General features: G+C 52.4%; 1 protein-coding gene across 7 annotated transcripts in view; it reads left to right on the top strand.

Moving 5' to 3' along the window:
- TRIM9 (tripartite motif containing 9) overlaps positions 1–21,651 on the top strand; it is a 55,848-nt gene that overhangs the window by 15,915 nt on the left and 18,282 nt on the right. For all 7 annotated transcript variants that reach the window (XM_085060943.1, XM_085060938.1, XM_085060942.1 and 4 more), the window contains exons 2-3: positions 13,892–13,987; positions 14,862–14,984. In XM_085060943.1, coding sequence (XP_084917069.1) covers positions 13,892–13,987; positions 14,862–14,984 — 219 coding nt within the window. The remainder of the gene's footprint in view (positions 1–13,891; positions 13,988–14,861; positions 14,985–21,651) is intronic.

Raw genomic sequence — 21,651 nt, 5'->3', positions numbered from 1 at the left:
GCTCTGCTGCTGAGAGCTCCACATCTCTCAGGCTGCCTGGAATCTTCCAGAGGCTCCTGGCTGAAAGCACAGATCCAGAGTGATGCTCTCCAGGGAGCAGCTTCCCATCCTGTTGGAGGGGGAAAGAAATAGAGCAGAAAGACCAGGTGATCCATGTTCTCCTCCTTCCTCCTCCTGCTGCTGCTGCTGTGTGAATCCAGCAATCTTATTAAAAGCAGAAAGCATAAAATTAGTGATAATTAGCTGAGGTCCTGTTGCGGAGATGCTGCAGTGGGTGTGCTGAGCAGGTGGATAAATCAGATGGGCAGAGCTGCTGTTTCCTGGAGATGTGAGGGAGAGCTCAGGAAGGCTGCTGGGAGTGCTCAGGTCCCTGAAATGGGTTTTGCTGATGGCTCTGGGCGTCCTCGTTACACAGAACATCTCGGGAGGTTTCATGTGTCACTTTTGTGCTCGTCAGGCTCTCACCAGTGAACAGGAGCTTTAAAGGGCTGGCCAGGAGCAATGTTTGGTGAAACACCGAAGGGAATGTTTTAAAAGAACCCAAATCCTCCTGAAAACGTGTCACAGAGGCAGAGGGAGGGGTTTGCTGTGTGCTGGGAGGTGAGGTGGGTGGTGATGGATTTTCCTGAGGAGGTGATGGTGATGGTGCACAGGGATTTATTTGGTCAAGGCGATGGAAGGGCTCGAAGGGGAACTCCAAAATCACCCCAAAAAGGTGCTATGAGCTGTCCTGAATGGTGGGGGAGTTCATGTCAGCCCAGCCTCAGCTGGAGGGTGGTGGTGGTGTGGGAATGGAAGGCTGGAGACAATTGCAAACCCAGGAATGGAGGTGATTGCAAACCGTGGAAAATGAGGCCTCAGGAAAAAGGAATAAGCTGGGCATGCAGGGAGAGGAGGAGAGGAGGTTGGAGAGGGGAACTGGGATGGTCTTCAAGTCCTAAGCAGGCTGGTGGAGTTTTGTGTTTCCATGGGTGCAGCAAGAAGTTTGGCACTTCAATCATAGCAATGGAAATGTGGTTAAATTTACCTTTCCCCCACTTTGGGATTGGGAATTTTGGCATATGGGCAATGGCCTGAATAAGTTCTGATGAGCCCATAGACATCTCCTTCAACAGGGATTAGCCATCAGGAATGGGAAAATTTGGGAGAGATAGCCTAAAGCTGGTTTAGATTTGAGCCAAGGATGGAAATGACCAAGTGCAGGCTGCAGTCATAAAATCATGGAATGGTTTGGGTTGGAAAGGACCTTAAAAATCACTTCTTCCAGCCCTTTCCATGCTGATGCTGTTTCACTTCCCATCCCAGGCTGCTTTTCACAGTGGCAGCTGGTTAAGAGAAGTACCCAAAAGGAACACACATCTCACAGTTTTGTAGGACTTTGGATGTGTCCAAGGGAAGATTTGAGTGGGAGAAGGGAAACCTTTTGTTTGGCTCATTCCCTTGGGAAAAGCAGACAAGTTTTTGGGTCCAGCAGGCCATCCCTGGGGGCTGCAGCACTGAGGATTCATCAGGAAATGCCAGGAGATGGGTTTGTGCAAGGCAACCTTGTGGGGATGCTGGAGGATGTTTTTGTGTTTCCTCCTGTCCTGGGGAAGTTCTGTGTGTCCACAGCCACAGGGATGAGCTGCCATCTCCCATCTGTGCCCTGCAAACCTCCCCTGAGCTCAATCCATGAGTCAATTGTGTCAAATCCCAGTTTTGGGCAGCAGCCAGAGAGGCAGAGGGCTGGGAAATGAGGAATTGCTGCTCTGGGGACAGGCTGGGAGCTGGGAGAGCTGTGCTTTGGGTGGCCAGGGACATCCTGCTCTGGTGACAGCCACCTGCTCCTGCTGCCTGGGAGGGGGATTGGCTTTTGTGGGAAGGATGTGAGAGCTCCTCAGAGTGAGTGACAACCCCAGAGCTGGTCAGTCTGCACTGGGACAAGTGCCCAAGGTCACCCTGGTCACCTGGGGCAGAGCAGGGATGGATTGCAGACCTCCAGGATGCCACATCAGGGTCAGGTTCAGGAGGAAAGGCTTCACTGAGCTGTCCTCTGTGGTGGGATTTGATAGGATCATGGAATCCCAGAATGGTTTGGGATGGAAGGGATGATAAACATGTCCTGTTCCACCCTCTGCCATGGCAGGGACACCTTCCACTGTCCCAGGTTGCTCCAAGCCCCAGTGTCCAACCTGGCCTTGGACACTGCCAGGGATCCAGGGGCAGCCACAGCTTCTCTGGGCACTCTGTGCCAGGGCAGATCCACTCTCCCAGGAAATAATTTCTTCCATGTATCAAACCTAAATCTCCCCTCTTTCAGCTTAAATCCATTTTTCCTTTTCCTGTCCCTCCATCCCTTGTCCCCAGTCCCTCTCCAGCTCTCCTGGAGCTCCTTTAGGCCCTTTCAGGAGCTCTGAGCTCTCCCTGGAGCTTCTCTTCTCCAGGCTGAACACCCCAACTCTCCCAGGCTTCATGATCACCACCCAGCCTGCCACAGCCATGGGATGTGTTCCTTTATTTCATTGCCTTGGTTACTGCAGCTTCAGAACTGGAGAATCCAATGCAATTTGCATTTCTGGGCAATTAAATGTCAAAGCAAAGTCAAGATGCTGGCGAGCTGTCAAGGCTGTTTATGAGAGTTCCTGACTGCAGCACCCAGATGGTAATTAAAGGCTGTAGGACAAGGCAAAAGGATGGTCAGCACACTCCCTGCAGGAAGAGGAATTGCCCCACAGGGCTCTCAGCCCTGGGTTAGGGCCAGCAGTGGAAAAAAAAAAATCATTGTTTATGCTGTTAATCAGGTTCAAATTTAACTCCAAACAATGTAATCAGATTGAAAGACTTAATGCAATAATGGGATGGGAGAGCTGAAGTGTGAGTGAGCAGCAGAGTGGGGAGGCACTGATGGGATTGGAGGCAGATGGAGTGGAATTTGATGGCAGAAAGCACCAAATCCCAGTGTGCACATTGCTGGGTGTTGGGCAGTGCCAGAAGGAGGTGTAGGAGGAGATGTTTCGTCCTCCCAGGCAGTGGTGATGACATCTGTGCATTCCTGTGCTAATTCTACCCAAAAAAAAATGGATGTGCCCATCCCTGACAGCTTCATGGCCTGGTATTGTCCCCAGCACCTTTATTCTGTACAGGACACAGATCTTGACCATTGAAATCATAACCTAAGTTTTTGCTTCCATGTTTTTTTCATCCATTCTGGAGAAGAACAGTGTTTAAGGAGATCCTGTTGGGCTGGTGGGACTTCCCTCACCACTTAGAGGAGCATCCTCCAGATTTTTTGAGTAAAAAGGTGCAGCACTGGTTTGTGTCCTTCAAACACAAACCCTTTCCCTGCTAGTGACCTGATTGAAAATGCTTTAGATTGGAAATGGTTTAGAGTGGAAATGGTTTAAAGCTCCTTGACCTTTCCTGGCAGTCATTTCCCCCAGTGCTCGTTTGTTCTGCATAAAGAAGAGAATTTCACAGCAACCCCTCGGGAGCTCATTTTCTTCTGGATGAACTCAAACCCTCTGGCATTCCTTGGGCCTGCAGGAGAAGGGAGGTCGAGTGGAGCAGTGGATTTTTAGGGAGATGACAGCACATTGCTGAGGAAGACAGGGTTTTGCTGCCTCCAGGATGTAATTAAGGATGGCCACGACACCATCAGTGCTTCACATCCTGCTTTTCATCTCGTGGGCATGTGGGAATCCTTGGGAAGAGCTGAGGTGCTTCACCATGGCTGGATATTCATGTGAAAGTCTGCTTTGATGAGAAAGGCTGCTTTAAGTTTTTGGGGGTTTTTTTGTCTCTCAATTCTAAAACAGGTGGGAATTCATAGCAAGAAACACAGAATCAGTTTGGGTTGGAAGAGAGCTCAAAGCTCATCCCATCCCATCCCACCCCTGCCATGGCAGGGACACCTTCCACCATCCCAGGTTGCTCCAAGCCCTGTCCAGCCTGGCCTTGGACACTTCAGGGATCCAGAGGCAGCCACAGCTTCTCTGGGCACTCTGTGCCAGGGCCTGGTGGAATGGGATGGGGTTTAAGGTCCTTCCAACCCAAACCAGTCTGGGATTGTGGGATTCTGCCTGCTGCCATCAGGCACATCCTGGCAGATTTCCTTTCCCTGGGGATGATGAAGGGCAGAACACATTGCAGACAAACTTCCAGGATGAAATATCCATCTGAAGAGTTTGTGCTGAAGGGAAACTGAAGAAATTTGGCTTCCTGATGCCCTGGAAAGGGAGATACACCTCACCCAGAGCTGCTGTCTTTGCCTCCCTTGGCAACATCAAACCAGCCCTGAAGAAGCACCAGGAGAAATCCAGGGAGATGGATTAAGGACGTGGAGTTACCACTGGGCTGCTGCACTGCTGAGGAAGTCAGTGCACAGCAAATATTAGGAATAATTTTGCTCATTAGTACAAAGTAATCAAAGCAATGGATCCAGGTCTAATCAGCCTCAGGAAGCAGAGCTGAGCTTCCAAAGGAGGTCAGAAGGAACTGGCTCATCAGGGAAGATCTCCCACATCTCAGGCAGCCACGGAAAGAGCATTCCTATTGTCCTTAAGAAGCAACAAATTCATTGCAGAGCCTCAATTAGAGAGCAAGGCCCTTAATGGAGGCAGACACTGCATTTCCTGAGCAGGCTGCTTAGCAGCTAATCCCCCTGGCAGCTGCTCCCTGCTCCTTGGGGCATTTTCCCTTCACTCCTAAGCCCCAGAGCCCTGGATTCTCCTCAGCACGGGGAGGGAATAGGTATTAAAGACTCAGCTCCTGTCCTGAGCTCCAGGGTCACCTCTGAGTGTCCCTGAGTTTCCCCAGCGTTTCTCTCTGAGGTGCAGAGCTTGTGTGTCCCTCTAGGTCACCTCCCAGAGGTCCAGTGGTCACCTCTGGCCAGTGGAGTGGCACACAGGAGAAATGCCAAGCATCCTGGGGCATCCCAGGGCACAGCTGAGAGGAGCTGCATCTGCAGGAGGTTTGGAATTAAGCAAGGGGAAAGGGAGGAGGCTGAACAGAACTGGATCAGGAGGATGTGGAGCTGCTGGAGAGAGTCCAGAGGAGCCACAGAGATGCTCAAACCCTTCTGGAGCCAGGCTGGGAGAGCTGGGAATGTTCACCTGGAGAAGGGAAGGATCCAGGGAGAGCTCAGAGCTCCTGCCAGGGCCTAAAGGAGCTCCAGGAGACCTGGAGAGGGACTGGGGACAAGGGATGGAGGGACAGGACACAGGGAATGGCTTCCCACTGCCAGAGGAACAGGGATAGATGGGAGATTGGGAAGGAATTATTGGCTGGGAGGGTGGGGAAGCCCTGGAATAGAATTCCCAGAGAAGCTGTGCTGCCCCTGGATCCCTGAAGTCTCCAAGGCCAGGTTGGACAGAGCTTGGAGCAGCCTGGGATAGTGGAAGGTGTCCCTCTAGGCTTCCCAGCTGGGAGCTCCTTGCTGCCTGCCCTGCCCTGAGCTGTCCCACAAGGAGGGTACACTGGGGAGGAATTTATTCCTGTCCTGCTTGCATGACCCAGCCCCTGGCAAAGTTTGGAGCTTTCTTTTCAGAGCTCAGATGCCAAAAAAAAGCCAAACTCAACATGATTAGAAATCCAGCATTTCCACCCTGATGTCTGTGCAGGGCTGCAGCAGTTCCTCTCAGGGACACAACCAAATTGTCTCTCCTAAAACATGGAGAGTGAACTTCAGCATCAGCTCCCTCAACAAATCAATATTTGGAGTTTTTAGTTCCCCCCTTACCTCGGTTGCCCCTCTCAGTACCTGGGGAGAGCAGCAGCTCTTTGCTGAGCTTTTCTCAGCATCCCTGTAACAGATCCTGCAGTTCTGCCTGTGCTTTCAAAGGGACCTGTGTCAGGTGTTGGCAGGGAAAAGCTAAGATCATTTGCTGCTGAGGAGTAATGAAGCAAAGCAGGAATTAATTGGACCAAATCAAAGGGCTGTTGCGAAGTGCTTACACTTCTTCTCCCCAAAAATCAAAGCAGAGATGAGATCCTCTATCAAAGCAAGGACAGAGGATCTTCAGCACATCCTCACAGTCAGGAGCAGCCCAGGACATTCCATGGCTCTGGAATTTGTTTAGTCCAAGGACCAGGGACAGCCAGGAAAGTCACATGAATGATCCACAGTTGAGTGTCCCTGGGGGCAAAACTGGCTTCTGTCAACTTCAGCCAACCTGGAAAGTTGGACTCAATCATCTTGGAGGTTTTTTCCCAACCCTTAATGATACCTAGATTTGTCAGCTTGCAAGGAATCATCCTAGAGCTGCCCTTTTCCAGGGGGATAAGCTAAACCAGGCTTGATCCCACTGCAGAGCTTGAGGTGTGCAGCTCTGATGGAATATAACAACTTCATCTGCTGTCTCCACGATTTTGGAAAGCTGTTACCTCACAGGCCACCTGCATTTGTGTCTTTTGCCAAACTTCTGGGGAGTTCTGCATGCCTGTTTGCCCCTCAGAGAAGTGGGATCAAAGAGCAGGGATGCTGGAATTCGGAGGTTCTCCCAAATCCTGCTGAGAAATCCCTGCAGGCTGCAGAGCACCAGCTGGCCTGGGAGCTGGGAATGGCAGGGAATGGCCTGGGAATGGCAGGGAATGGCCTGGGAATGGCAGGGAATGGACTGGGAATGGTCTGGAAATGGCAGGAAATTTCCTGGCAATGGCAGGGAATGGCATGGAATGGCCTGGGAATGGCAGGAAATGGCATGGAATGGCAGGGAATGACCTGGGAATGGCAGGAAATTTCCTGGAAATAGCAGGGAATGGCAGGTTCAAGTGAGCACAAGGATTCCCAGCAGGAGCAAAACGCTTTGCTGTTCCATTTCAGCAGGGAAAAAGCAGCATGTCACTTGTCCCCACAGCATCCCAGCATTCCAGCCAGGCCCTTCATCCACATGGCTCCTAGCAGGAGGTCTGCAGGCCAGATTTGTTCTTTCACAACTCTTGACATAACCACTGCATGCCCTAAAATCCATGCCAGGAGAAGAATTGCTGGTTTTACCCTGAGTCTCCTGCTTCCAGCAGCATCCCCAGTCGCAGCAGATTGTTTTAAAAACATTAAAAATCTCCTTTCAGGGAGAACCCCCAAAATCTGGGGTTGGTCAGGGTGTGGGGTGAGGGGCTCTGGGCAGCCAGCTGGGCCCAGGCAAGTGCAGATGGAGTGACAGACATTGTCACTGCTGCAGAATTGTCACTGTGACCAGGCTGAATAAAACCCTAAATCCAGCAGGAATCCAGCACGGCCTGCAGCAAGGCTGGGAGGAGGCAGAGCACAGGGAATCCCCACACGGGAGGCAGTGAAAGGGTTTTAGTAAGGTCATGCCTGAAAAGAATATATCCTTGTTTTATTTCCAGGCTGGAGCTTTTGAATCAGTTCTGCCTGCGGAGGGAATACAGTGCTCTTGTGTGTGTCTGAACAAAGCCAGGCTGGGGCCATCTGTGCACCCCAGGGACAGCATTTTGGGGCTGGGGGCTTCAGCTCTGCCAGCAGCACCTCACAGGGAGCTTGGGGCACCCTGAGGAGGCAAGAAATGCCACAGAAATGGGGTTTGGGCCCAAAAATGGGGCTGACGGACTCAGCCATAGTGAAGGGGTTGGTCATTCATCCTGGTGACATCCTGTGGGACAGGCAGCCATGCAGAGCTCTGTCCCTTTCCCAGGGACATTGCAGGGATGTGGGGACATCTGGGGATGTGCAGGGACTCCTGGGGATCTGGCCATGCCCAGCTGTCCCCAAACCCAACCAGAAGCCCCACAGCTCCTCACTGCAGGGGGGATGGATGAGCATCCACGTGTGAGATTTCACCTCAGTGAATAGTAACTGTGGTGGGAATAAATCAAACCCACCTGGGCTGAGCTGATGAAGTCTCCAAACTCCAAGGGATTGGTAGTGATTTCTGCTCCTTGCTCTTGTGTTATCAATGCTATCAAAGAAAGAAGTGGTTTTAACAAAGTCCTACCAGCTGGCAGGCAGCCCTTGGGATTTGGGGTTTGACATGAGGCAAAGCCCACTGCATGGCCTCCCCAGCTCTGCCTGGCACAGGGGTTGGGAGGTTTTTCCCAGCTGGATTCCATCCTGGCTTGGTCCACAGTCCCTTCTGGAGTGAGGCTTCCCACTGCCAGCTTCGGGAAGGTGAGTTTGCTGTGTTGCTGCACAGGGAGAGGGGAGAAGGTGGGAGATGAGGGAAAGGAGGAAAATCCCAGTGTGTGTCTCCAGTGGTGCCCTCAGCACTGCAGAGGGGTGAAGGCTGGTGCTCTGCCATCCCAAAGCCACCCCATCCCTCCCCTGGCACAGGAAAGGATGGGCTGGGGGTCCCTGGGTGTCACCCCACGGAGGTGACACACCCCAAAGTGTCCCCACCTGGGGTGTCCTCCCTCCTGCACTGCTGCCTGGGGTTTTCCCAGCATCCCTGTGGCCAAGGGCTGCATTCTTCCCCCGGGAGGACCCAGCAGTTCTAGGATTACAGGAATGGGTGTTATGGCATCCCTGCCTTTCCCAGAGGTACAAGGGCTGCTCTGCTCAGCCTGGAATTAATTCCAATGTCAGTAATGTCACCCCCAGGATAATCCCCTGTGCAGATGCCCCAGAGATCCAGGTCGTGTGGAGGATCATCTGCTTTGCACATCCCAGCTGCTCTGGGCTGGGCAGGGACAGCAGCAGCATCCAGCCCCAGGGACACTTCCCTCCTGGAGCTGCTCTGCCAGGGCTGCTCCACCTCAGGATTTCCATTTCCTCTTCCCTCCTGCACAGCCCAGATTCCCTGCAGTGGAGGAGGAGAGCCAGTGCCCCTGTTGATGCAGAGGGGATCAATTCCTGAAGGTTCCTTTCTCTCCTGCAGTTTGCATCAGGAGCTGTGCTCACAAACCTGGCTCTGTCTGTGTGTGGGAATACATCCTTCCTGTGGGAAAACAGGAAAGTCTGAGCTGGAGCTGTGTCCAGTGCTCAGCAGCAGATGGGTGGTGTTGGAAGAGGGATAATTCAGAGCCATGGCCTTTTCTGTCACCTGCTTTGGCTCAGAGTTACAGATATTTGCAGCTGGGCTTGTAGAATCACAAAATCATGGAGTGGTTTGGGTTGAAAGGGATGCTCAGGACCATCTCATTCCTGGACCAACTAGTCCAGGTTGGTCCAAGCCCCAGTCAGCCTGGCCTTGAACCAGAGAGCTGGAGAGGGACTTGGGACAAGGGATGGAGGGACAGGACACAGGGAATGGCTTCCCACTGCCAGAGGGCAGGGAGAGATGGGAGATTGGGAAGGAATTCCTGGCTGTGAGGGTGGGGAGGCCCTGGAATAGAATTCCCAGAGAAGCTGTGGCTGCCCCTGGATCCCTGGAAGTGTCCAAGGCCAGCCCCTCCAGGATCCCAGGACACAAGGACCATTCCCTCCAGGATCCCAGGACATGGCACTGTCTGACCCCTGAGTCCCAAGGCACAGATTCAACTCCTGCTTTCTTCCCAGAGGCAGCCCTGAATCCAAAAGTCAGGCTCTCATGACTGGAGCCAAAAGCCAATTAGCAGCAGTTTAGCTTCATCAACTTGCTGACTGAATGCAAGTCTTAATTAAACATCCCATTTTAATTAGTCAGGCAGCACGGACAGGGAGCTGGCCTCAAGATTTCAAAGGCTGCAGGTCCTGTGCTTTAATTAAAATAAAAACTCGCTTGGGTTCAACTCCAGCATCTGTGACAGCTCCTCTTGTGTGGAGAGCAGGAGCAGAGCAGCTGGAACAGCACCTTTCCCTGCCATGGTGTTCCTCCCCCTTTTACTTCCATATGGATGCTCCAGTGGAAGAACTGGCTGGGAGATGACTTGGTTGGAAGGAGAGAAGCAGCAGCTGCTGGTTGCAATGTTTGGGGTGTCAGAGCAGGTCCTGGGCTCTTGCTGTGATGCCAGGAGCTCTTTTGGGATGAGTTTTGGTGGGTTTGGTGTTGGTTGACAGCAGCTGAATGTGAGCCCAGGTGGTCAGGAAGGCCAAGGGCAGCTGGCTTGTGGCAGCCCCAGTGTGGCCACAAGAGCAGGTAGGTGACTGTCCCCTTCAAGCCAGAGGGGATCAGGCTCTGCTGCCAGGGAACAGGGACAGGACGAGGGGAAACAGCCTCAAGCTGCACCAAGGGAGGTTTAGACTGGATATTTGGAAAAATTTCTTCATGAGAAGGGTGGTCAGGCATTGGAACAGCTGCCCAGGGCAGTGCTGAGTCCCCATCCTGGAGGGATCTAAAAGCCACGTGGATGTGGCACTTTGGGGACATGGTCAGTGGTGGCCCTGGCAGTGTTTGGGGAATGGTTGGACTGTGATCTCAGAGAGCTTTTCCAACCTGAACAATTAGTGATTTTATGATGCTGCCTGGTGCCAGAGCCCCTGGGTGAGCTGGGGTTTGAAATGGGAGCAACTTCCTCACCCTTGCTGGTGCCCAACACTCATGAACTCGAGGCTTTTGAGCCAGATGGAGTTGTCACACCCATCCAGCCCCCAGTGTCCCCAAAACACCAACCCCAGCTCCCTCCTCACCTCGAGGTCAGGCGGCTGAGCTCCAGCACCGGCAGCTGGCTTGTACAGGAGGAGAACCAGAGCAGTTCCGAGGATGCTGAGTTCAAATGATGCTTTTCTCTGGTTCTTGGAGCCTGCTCAGCCCTCCTGAGCCCTCAGCCTTCTGCACCGGCTGCTCTCATCCCTGTGCTGGGACAAGGGAGAGTCAGAGAGTGACAGAAATCCCTTTGTCAGCCGTGCCTGGGAAGGAGGAGGGTTCTGGAGCTATTAGGGAGCACAAAGAGGGGACAGATTCTCTCCTAAGTGCTCTGGGGACAGAGATTTAAATGCTTAGCTCCCATTAATGCTAATGTGAATCACAGAGGTCTCTTCTTACTTGCCTTGGAACGAGAGCAGTGAAAACAAGAGGGCAGCTTGCCGCAAAGAACAAATTCCCTTGATTTTAAGGCGCCGATAAATGGGATTTTTCTTCATTTCACACTCATTAATTCTCCTGCCTGTGCTGTTGGAGGGTTTGGACTCAGCTCCACTCCAGCATGTGAGAGCTGCCTGGCCCTGTGGATGATCCCCTGGATGCTGTCCCCAGAGCAGGGTTCCTGACCCCAAAAAGCCACCGTGATTTTGTTGTCACACGGAGATGGAAAGTGCAACATTCCAGGTTTTTGCAGAGAGGGGAAATCCTTCCAGCGTGTGTCAGAAATATTAACAGCTTTTGTTTCCTGTGGAGGACTCACTCCAGGGCCTAAAGGAGCTCCAGGAGAGCTGGAGAGGGACTGGGGACAAGGGATGGAGGGACAGGACACAGGGAACGGCTTGCAGGGATGGAGGGCAGGGAGAGGTGGGATATTGGGAAGGAATTTTTGGCTGTGAGGGTGGGGAGGCCCTGGAATAGAATTCCCAGAGAAGCTGTGACTGCCCCTGGATCCCTGGAAGTGTCCAAGGCCAGGTTGAGGGGACTTGGAGCAGCCTGGGATGGTGGGAGGTATCCATGGAAAGGGGTTTGAACAAGGTTGGTTTTGAGGTTCCTTCCAACCCAAACCATTCCAGGATTCTCTAACCCCCTGAGTCTCCCCCTCCTGCTCCCTCCACGTGGATCACACACTTGTGGGAATGCTGTCATTCCTCCATCAGTGTCTGGTGATTCAATCCTTCCCAGGGGTGTCAGACCCACTAAAGCCTGGCTTTGCCCCTGCAGGAATTTCAGACCTCCTCAGTCGTTAATTCCTCCCCTCAGCCTGTGGTTATTCACAGGAGAACAGCCACCAGCAGGACTTTGCTTTTCCATGGCACTCAGTTATGCATCCCACTGTCAGAGCCCTGGGTGAATCCACCCCAGAATTCCTGCAGATCCCATTGGTGCATGGCATTAATTAACCTTAATTAACAGGCTAATGATGTTTCCCAGCCCCCAGCAGGGTCACTCTGGCTGTGAGCAGCAGGGACAGCCGGGCAGGTGTTGGTTTCAAAGGGAATCACCCCAGGAATGTGTTCCCACTCCAGGAGAGCCTCAGTGTGAGAGGAACCCACCCTGGAGATGGGAACGAATCTCCTGCTGGTGGAAAGCCACACCTTGCAGCTCTTGTGTCCCCTGAGGCACCTCTGGCCACCCATACATGGGAACAGGCCTTAAAATGATGGGAAAATTACACTTTCCAGACTAGATAATGCCCCTCATTCGCTGGCACTGGAGGCATCAAAAATCCTGAGAGCAGAGGGGAAGGGCTGAGCTGAGCAGGGATGCAGTGAGACCTCAGGGAGGGATGCTCTGAGCTGCTGATCCATCTTTTTTGGAAGCTCCAAGCTTTCTGCACCCACAGGAGCTTTTGTGCTGCGAGTTTGGGGGTGCCTGGGGTGAAGGAACTTCAGTGGACAGAACCCACAGGCACCACAGAGCTCTTAGGAAATTTTAAGCCCACTTTTAAAAAGCTTTCCCATTAGGAAAGCCTCAAAGAATTACGTTGATCTAAAGATCCCCTTTGTGAAATTCATGTTAATGGAGGGAAAAAAAAAAGCCTTCTAAAGACTTTAAAGATAAAAAAAACAAACCAACCCAACATGCTGCAATTTTAATGAGGAGCTTGTAAACATCACCAACCCCTGCTGATTTTTTCCATTAATTATCAGGGACCAGCAGCAAAACAGCTCTCAGCAAAACACCTTGCTGGGCTTAGGGCATCTTCCCAAATCCAGGGGGGCTGCAGCCGTGCATGGGCTGTGGAGGGAGATGGAGGCTTTGCAAGAGGCACAGGGAAGGGACAAGGCAGGGCTGGGCTGTCCCTGCAGGGCTCTGACCTTGGCTGGGGAGGGAGGAGGGTTGGGGGAACCTGCTGAGCTGACTTAGCAATCCCGTTTTTATTAGAGATGCATTGGCTGATTAGCTCCACATCCTAACGACTGGGGCAAGATAAATCACAGAGGAAATGCAGGAACCACTCGGGGGAGATTAACTTCTCCTGGGGGAGCTGCAGCAGTGAGGTCATTTGCTGGGCTGTTATTTTCTGGGCCGTTAAAGGGTTGCCACGGCTCTCCTCGAGAGCAATGTGGGGTTTTTTCTTGATTTCAGCCCCACAGCATCTCAGCAGAGCCTTTTTCCCATCTCCCACTCTGCCATCCAGGGGTGCCAGCCCGCTGTCTGAGCCCAGGCACAGTAGGTTTTTGGAGATTTGGGGACATCAGCCACCTTGCCAGCTCCCTTCTGTGTCTGCCACGAGGAAAGCTCACCCCTCAAAACCCACGGGGTGTTTGCAGCTGATTTGCAGCCCACAAAAGAGGCAAAATCTCTCCCAGAGGGAAATTGGTGAGGGTGATTTGCCCAGCTCTTGAGATAATCATTCCTGCTGGAATCACAGCAAAAGGGGAAGATGGGGAAGATTCCTGAGTGTTGGGAAAGTGCCGTGAAAATGAAAAAGCATTTGATGAACATAATGATTGTTATTAGCACGTTCTGCTCAGCTCAGGGCAGGCTGTGGGGTTGTGTTCCCACTCCAGAGGGAGAAGGAACACTCAGAATTTTGCAGGAACACCCTGCTTTGCCTTCATTTTCAGGAGGGTTTGGGTGGTTTTCAGTCTGGCTCAGGTGGCCTGTGTTCCCAGCAGACATGGGTCAGATCCTGCAGGATTTTTGGTGATTCCCTGGAGGATATGAATCATGGGGAGGGAGCAAATGGCTCACTGTGAGATCCAGGTGGATGTGGCTTGTCTCTGATCATCCAGGGAAGCCTGGGGAGGAGGAGGGCATTGAATATCTGCTCCCAAAGCCAGGGAATCCATGGTGATGGCTAATCCTCCTCCTCTCCTCACTCTCAGGCACACACCTTGGAGAGATGCTGAAGGCAATGCTGGGCAAATCCCAGCCCCAATCCCCCACTTATCCAGGATAATGGAAAAGTTCTGGACATAGAAATGACCTTCCTCTTTGTGTTTTTTCTGCAGAGCCAGCTTTCCCAGGCCCTCAATGGTTTGTCAGACAGAGCCAAGGAGGCAAAGGAGTTCCTGGTCCAGCTTCGCAACATGGTGCAGCAAATCCAGGTAACTGTGACTGCTGGCTGAGAAACAACCTCTTCCCACCAGGATGAGCCATCCTCAGTCCCTTTGGTGCCTTACTGACTGGTAAAAATATGAGGCAGACGCTGCAGTATAGGGAAAAATGGTGTTATCTTGATTTTTAATAAATTTTAGGTGCTTAACTCGTGAAAGGTGGAAACACACCAAGATGTATACAAATTTATGGACCTCACAAATTAAGCATATCTACCTAAAATCCCCCAACAAGAAACTTAACAAATGAAGTGATTGTCCCCCTATTCTAATTAACCCCCCTAAATGAGACTACAGCCTGGTTTACAAAAATATGTTCCAGAGAGGAGCCTCTAGTTCTGAGATAGTATGAATGTTTGGTCTTTCTACTTTGCCAGACCCCCAAACCAAGCTAAATATCAATAAATAAACATGTGGGGCTAAAGTACAAGCAGTGTGTATAGAGGGTACAGGGAAAGAGAAAGGGTATAAAAATGTATAAAAAGAAAAGACAAACATCATCAGGCATCACCTTCTCCCAGGTGAAGGAGGGAGAGTTCCTTTGCTCTCCCAAAGGAACCCACACCTCACTTGCCATATTATTATTATATTTCCATATTCCATGGCATGGTGGAGGCAGCAGCAGAGTCCTCAGCCCTTCCCATCCCTGCCATGGGTAGATCCAAAGCTGTTCCTCACCTCAGCACCATGTTTTCCACCATCCAAGGCCGTGAGCATCCCATGGGTGATGCTGTGGATTCCTCAGTGGCAGTGCTGCAGCTGCACACGCAAAAATAACCCCTGTGGCATCATTGAAATGGAAAATCCAGCTTTCCAGCTGGGCTGGGGATGTTCCCAGGGCTGTGACTGCCTCTGTGCCCCACAGGAGAACAGTGTGGAGTTCGAGGCCTGCCTGGTGGCTCAGTGTGATGCTCTCATCGATGCCCTCAACAGAAGGAAAGCCCAGCTGCTCTCCAGGGTCAACAAGGAGCATGAGCACAAGCTGAAGGTGAGCCTGGCTGCTCAGAGAGCTCCTGCAGGGGTGGCTCTGGGTGGGCATGAGGACTGGGAGGCTGTTGGTTGGGGACATCACTGGGAAGCCATTCCTTTTCCACAGGAATTCCATCTTGCAGATGCCCAACCTGCTCCCAGCATGTCCCTGAGCGAAGTGTTGTTTCCTCCAGGTGGTTCCCACTGATTTATTCCATTATTGGGTTCATTTCTAGTCCTTAGGTCAGCAGAGCCATGTGTTCAGCGTGGGAAATGACTTTGTTCACATCTCGTGTTGCTCCCAAGCTTCTGGAATGATCCTGCAGGATGTTGAGTGCTTGTAACTTCTGCTGGAGTCCTGGGTCACTCAGTGTCACCAGGAGCAGGACTGACTGTCATTCCTGTGCTTTCATGGCCTCGGGGTGGTGGTGGCAGTGAGATCTTTGGTGTTGGGGGAGCAGAGGTGCAGCTCAGGGGGAGTTCCTGGTTTGTGTCATCCCCACACCACATCTTTCCAGCTGATTTGGGGCTGGGAAGGGAAGGAAAGGAGCAGAGGAACAGGTGTGGCCATGCCCAGGATTTTTTTGGACAAGGGGGTTGCACCCTGGCCATCAGGGATGTGTCCAGCTGAGGGGTGTTACTCCCACACTGGTGACTCCAGGGTCTCTCTCCCGTGGTCATTTCAGTGTTCTGCTTGTGTCTCTTGACCTTGCTTTGGGCCACCCAGGAGGCTGCCAGGGGGGATTTCTGGACCTGCCCAAAATGAGGGAGGAGACCACCAGTCCTCTCTGCATGCAGACCATGGGCAGCACGAGGGCATTTCCACGAGGAGAGGGACAATAGCAGCTTTGTGGGGCCAAGGCCACCATCAGAGCTCATTCCCAGCAACAAAGCACAGCCCCAAACAGCCACAGCACACAGGGGACCCCCACTGCCTGGGGGGCTCCCTTTCCCCATCCCCTTCAGGCCATGGTTAATTAAACTCTCACAAAGCCAGGCTGCACAAAGCGATTTCCCTGCTCAGCACAACCCAGAGCCCTTTGGCTGGAGGAGTGGATCTGATCCTACTGTTCCTGTGCTGTCCATGGATCTGATCCCATTGCTCCTATCCATGGATCTGATCCCACTGTTCCTGTCCTATCCATGGATCTAATCCCACTGCTTGTTCCTGTGCTGTCCAGGGATCTGATCCCACTGCTTGTTCCTATCCATGGATCTGATCCCACTGCTCCTGTTCTATGGCCTCCATCCCACCCCCATCCACCCTCGTTATCAGCTGGCCTTTGTCACCAGCCAGGCCTGGCCCTTAAAACAAGAAAGAGCCCCTGGGTTTCAGGCTGGACTCTTAAAACTTTTTCCTCATCTGATCTGAACTTCCCCTGGAGTGGATGAGGCTGCAGTGATTTACCCTCACTCTGAGATGACCCTGGGCCCATTTCCATCTGCAGATAACCAAGAGGTCACCTCCTGGCCTGTGCTTGATGGGAGTTGGGAGCCAGGGTGAGTCCTGCAGGACTGTGGGGCTTGTCCTGGGTGATGTTCACATCAGCACGGGACAGTTTGGGCCATTGACCTGCACTGGGAGCTTCACCCCTTCCCACAGGAGACCAGTCCAGAGCCTTGAACCTGTCCTGTGTGTCCACTTGTCACTGTCCTGTCCTGGAGCATCTCAGCTGAGTGGACAGGGTGACCAGTGAGCCTTGGCAGTGCCAGGGAGCCCTTTCAGATCCACGCTGGCACAGAGCCTCAGTGTCCTGGCTCCTGCCCTGGAGCTGCTGCTCCTGCCCAGTGGGATGTTTGCCATCCTGGCACCGTGGGAGGAGCAGGAGAGGCCCAGGGGGACACAGCTTGCCCTGGCATGGGGCCACAGTTGCCTCTCGGGACACAGCCCAATCCCAAATTCCCATCTCTGGGGGGGTTGGGGTCAGCCTGGCTTTGGGACTGTCCTGCTTTGTCCTGACACACATTCCCTGGAGGCAGGCACAAATCCAGGCCTGACTCTGGGCCAGCACTAATTACTCCAGAGCAGGGAGAGCTTTGTGAGGACAAACTGAGAAGGGACATCTCCCTGCCTTTCTCCAGCCTCCCACTGCACTCTAAATTGAAAACCTGGGCTTTGAAAAGCAACATCTGGAGGAGCAGTGTGGCCCTGGGCCTGCTCCAGCTGCAGGACACACCTCCTTGGCTGTCCCCTTGTTGCCATCCTGGTTTCCAAAGGAGCAGGGTGGTCTTTCCTGCAGCACAGGCAGGGCAATGAGAGACTTCCCAGGAGGAAATCTCTCCTCAGCCTGAGCTCTGAGTGCACCTCCTTCAGCTCTCAGCATTATGGACCATTCCAGTCGTTTTCCAGCCTTCAGGCTGTGATTTTGCTCCATGATTTCTCCAGGCTGGCTTTGCCTGCAGACCACAAACAGCATTTGCCACATTTCCCAGGAGAGCAAATTCCACAGGAAACACTCACCAAGGGCTGCTGTCCTTGGCTCTGCATCCCCAGAGGTGAAATGCTGCTTCTGCACAGGTCACAGCCAGGGTTTTCCAGGGGTTCCCTGCTGGATCAGGTTGCTGGTGGTGGTGATGCAGCAGCTCTGCTTTTCCCAGCTCCAGCCTGAGCCCCTCTCTCGAATCACCATGGAAACATCCACCTGGAAAGCTCTGGCTGTGGGATTCAGCACAATCAAACCTTGCCAGGGTCTCTCCTGGTAATATTTCCATCTGGGATTTTTCCATCTGTGGTGAAGCACAGCACCCTCCATCCCCTGCAGGTCACCCAGGGTGGGGACAGTCCCAGCAGGGCTCACCCCAGGCACTGGGAAGGTTGAGTGCTTTGAAACCCTGTCATCCACCCAAGTCCTAAAAAGAGGAGGAAGACACTTAAGTAGAGCCAAATGTAGATGTTGTTGCCTTCTAGGAGCTGAATTAAAATGTAAATTGTAGTTCATGTCATCTCACAGGGAAGAAAAGCTCTTGAAAGACCTATTTTAAGGTCGTGGGGAACTGCTGTGAGTGCACACAAATCCCTTTTTGTAGGCTGGAATTAGCAGCCAGATTCTGGCTGTTGCTTTATTTAGCACCTAGAGGGGGAAAAAGTGGTATTTGGTCAAAATGACCACAAACAAAATGTATGGAGCTTCCCAAATCCCCTCAAAATCTGAACCACTGAGGAGCCAGGCTCTCCACAACTCCCTGACAGGAGGTTTGAGGTGGGTTGGGATCAAGATCTTCTCCTAGATAACAGCCAGGACAAAGGGAAACAGGCTCAAGTTGGTCAATGGGAGATGTAGATTGGATATTAGGGGAAATTTCTTCATGGAAAGGGTTGTCCAGCCTTGGAACAGCCTGCCCAGGGCAGCAGTGGGATCACCATCCCTGGGTGTGTTCCAAACCCATGTAGATGTGCCAAGTTTTCCTGGGAATGTGGTGAATCCTGTGAGTCCTTTGAGGCCTCCAGAGGCTTCCTGTCAGCCTCCTGCTGGAGTCCAGGGCTTGAGGAACTCCCAGACTTCCCTTCCAGCTCTCTTCATCGAGAAACTCTTCATTACTGGGCTAACAGGGAGCTCCCAGGGAGCAGAAATCCCTCATGCATGAGGAGAATCCCAGGATGCTTAAGGCTGCTTGGAAAACTTTTTGGCATCACTGACCCTGCTGGGTTAAGACCAGGTCTTTAAAAGTGTGAGAGATGTTCATGTCTGATTTCTCAAACCTTTAATTTCACTAATCAAAGTGACTAAAGGGGTCTTTCTGTCCTGTCTGCATCCCATTTCTCCTTTAAAGCCACAAAACCCCACTAGGTCCCAACCAAAGGTCCCTCTTTTTGCCTTAAAGACACCTTGGTGCTGGTGAAGGCAACATAGATTTCACCTTTTAGCTTTTGTGCTGCAATTAAAACGCTGTTTTATGCCCTGATTCTCCAGATGGATGATGCTGGATCCCTGAGGAGATCCCAGAGTTGGAGAAGGGCTGGGACAGAGCTGCAGCTTTGGGTTCATCTGGATCAGACTGCCCTGGGCTGCCTCCCAGGGAGTTTGGAGTGTTTCCAATGCTGGAGACTCCCCAGCCTCTTTCTTCTGGTCTTTGACCACCGTTATAGAAAAAGAAAAAAAGCTTTTATTATGTGCTCACCCAGCAAATGGTGTTTCCTGGAGCATTTGCCTGGCTGGAGGGAGCAGATGGCAATTCTGCTGCAAATACTTGGAAAGCTCCAGCTCGGGCAGGGAGAGGTTCACAAATTCATTAGCCTGGGCAAACCAGACAGAGATTTAAGCTGCAAAGAAGATAAGAAGATTGTTTTAGCAATCCCATCTTTGCTGCCTTCCTGCTGGCACGTGCATTTCCCCACAGAGGGGTCTCATGTGAGCCAAGGATGTGGCTTTTCCAGGCATTCCAGGCGGGATTCCCACTTGCCCAGCAGGCAGGGAATGCAAAACCTGGCTCTGGCTTGCTTGGGACAGTCAGGATGTGCTCTGACAGCAAGGTTGGACCCCACAGATTGGTTTTATCTCCTGCTCTGCAGCTGGGAGATCCAACACCCACCCAGCCAACACCCTTCCAGGGCAGGACAGCCCTCAGCCTCTCTCCCTGAGCAGGAGAGATCAGGTGAAGCCAAAAGGCTGTTTTGAACCCTCTCTGCACCTTCTGGATCTGAAGGGCTGAGCATCCCTGCTGGGGAAGGAAATCCAGGGGCTTGTCCTCTTTCAGGAAGGTCAGTGTAGGAGTTGGATCTCCAGGAGCAGCTGTTGGCTCTGCTTTGTCCTTACAGGACCTGAGGGGGCTCAGCAGAGCTGGAGAGGGATTTGGGATAAGGGATGGAGGGACAGGACACAGGGAATGGCTTCCCACTGCCAGAGGGCAGGGAGAGATGGGATACTGGGGAGGAATTCCTGGCTGGGAGGGTGGTGAGGCCCTGGAATAGAATTCCCAGAGAAGCTGTGGCTGCCCCTGGATCCCTGGAAATGTCCAAGGCCAGGCTGGACAGGGCTTGGAGCAACCTGGGACAGTGGAAGGTGTCCCTGCCCATGGCAGGGGGTTGGATTGGATGGGATTTAAGATCCCTTTCAGCCCAAACCATTCTGGAATTCTGTGATTCACCACCAGCCATTCTGGTGCACTCAGGTGTTAGAAACTGGCACTGAATGAATCCTCCCCTCTAATGACAGCGTTTGAGGCCAAAACCAGCATGTGCAGCTCCTGCTGCACAAAAGCTCCATCTCAGAGCCATCCAGCAGCTCCACAAGGCTCTGGACAATGTCCTGGTCCAGAGGAGCAATCTGGGAGCTCCCTCTGCTGCCTTGTCCACCCTGCACGTGGGGTGCACTGGCTGCACCCCTCCCTGGCTCCCGGGCTGCTCCAGCCTCCCTCTGCCACAGCCTGGAAACAGCAGGATTGCTAAAAGCAGCAAGGAATGGCTGCTCCTTAAAAATCTGGAGAGTGTTTAATGACATTTCACAGAGCAGTGATGTTGTCCCCAATCTCCCAGGGAACAGGACGAAAGGAAACATCCTCAAGATGCACCAGGGGAGGTTTAGATTGGATATTAGGAGGAATTTCTGCGTGGAAAGGAGTGTCCAGCCCTGGCACAGGCTGCTCAGGAGCCTCCATCCCTGGAGGGATTTAATATCCATGTGGCTGTGGCACTTGGGGACATGGTCAGTGGTGGCCTTGGCAGTGCTGGGGGAGCAGTTGGCCTCGATGGTCTTAGAGAGCTTTTCCAACCTTAATGAATCTGTGCTTCTAAGCTGCAAGACTGGTAATTCTTTTCTTCCTGCTAGGTGATTAAGTAGAGGTGATTAAATTTTAATTAACCAACACCTGATGGCATTGATTGCCCTGCAGGATCCCTCGAAGCCCAGGTTCCTTCAGTGATGTTTCCTTTCCCCTTCCCACCCCTCAGACAGGGATGCTGGCAGGAGGAGCAGCTCTCCAGCCCAGGGTGGACATCCAAGAGCTGCTGTGCCTGTGGGGCTGCAGGCACTGAGCTGCCAGGAATGTCCATCCCTGTTTATTGCAGCTTTTCCCATCCCAAAGCTCATCCTTGCTGTAACACTCCATGGAGCTGCACAGTTTTGTTCAGTGCTAGAGGAGAACTTTGCACAGCTTTTTAAAGCTCTTCCAGGAGTAGAAAATAAAAAATCTTCCATGAGCACTTGAGAGTGTTGCTCTAAGAATAAAATCTCTCTTCCTGAGCTGAGCTGCCAGTCTTCCTCAGCAGAAATCCTGCATCTGCAGGGTTCAGGGTGAAGGAGCAGCCAGCCTTCCAATAAATCCTTGTGGCCTCCAGGCTGAGCCCTCTCCTTCCTCTTGTGCTTCAGGGAAGGTCAGCAGAGCTCTCAGGCACCAGTGAACCACACATTTGTGCTCCTCTGCTGGGATGCTGGAATGTGATCCCTTGGGGAATCATTTATTTATTTAATCAGTAAGATTTATTTATTTATCTCCTCTCCCTGGCACTTCTCTCCCTCAGAGCTCATCCCCAGGCAGTGGGGAAAGCAAGGGAATTCTGCAGCGTGGTCCATCTGAGCATCTCAAACAGATCCTTAGGGATGAGGCTGTGCTCATTCCTCTGGGAAACAGCAGCTCCAGGGTCACTCCTCACCCTGGACTGATGGGTGCAGCTGCCCCAGAGCCAACCCCACAGCCTGACTGCATCCCAGGCATGGACAGGGCAGCTGTGGATCTATGGAAGTTGGAAT

The sequence above is a fragment of the Lichenostomus cassidix genome, chromosome 5 (genome assembly GCF_008360975.1).
Source record: "Lichenostomus cassidix isolate B80296 chromosome 5, HeHo_3.0, whole genome shotgun sequence".
NCBI lineage: Eukaryota > Metazoa > Chordata > Aves > Passeriformes > Meliphagidae > Lichenostomus > Lichenostomus cassidix.
This window is presented reverse-complemented; position numbering and strand designations above follow the sequence as displayed.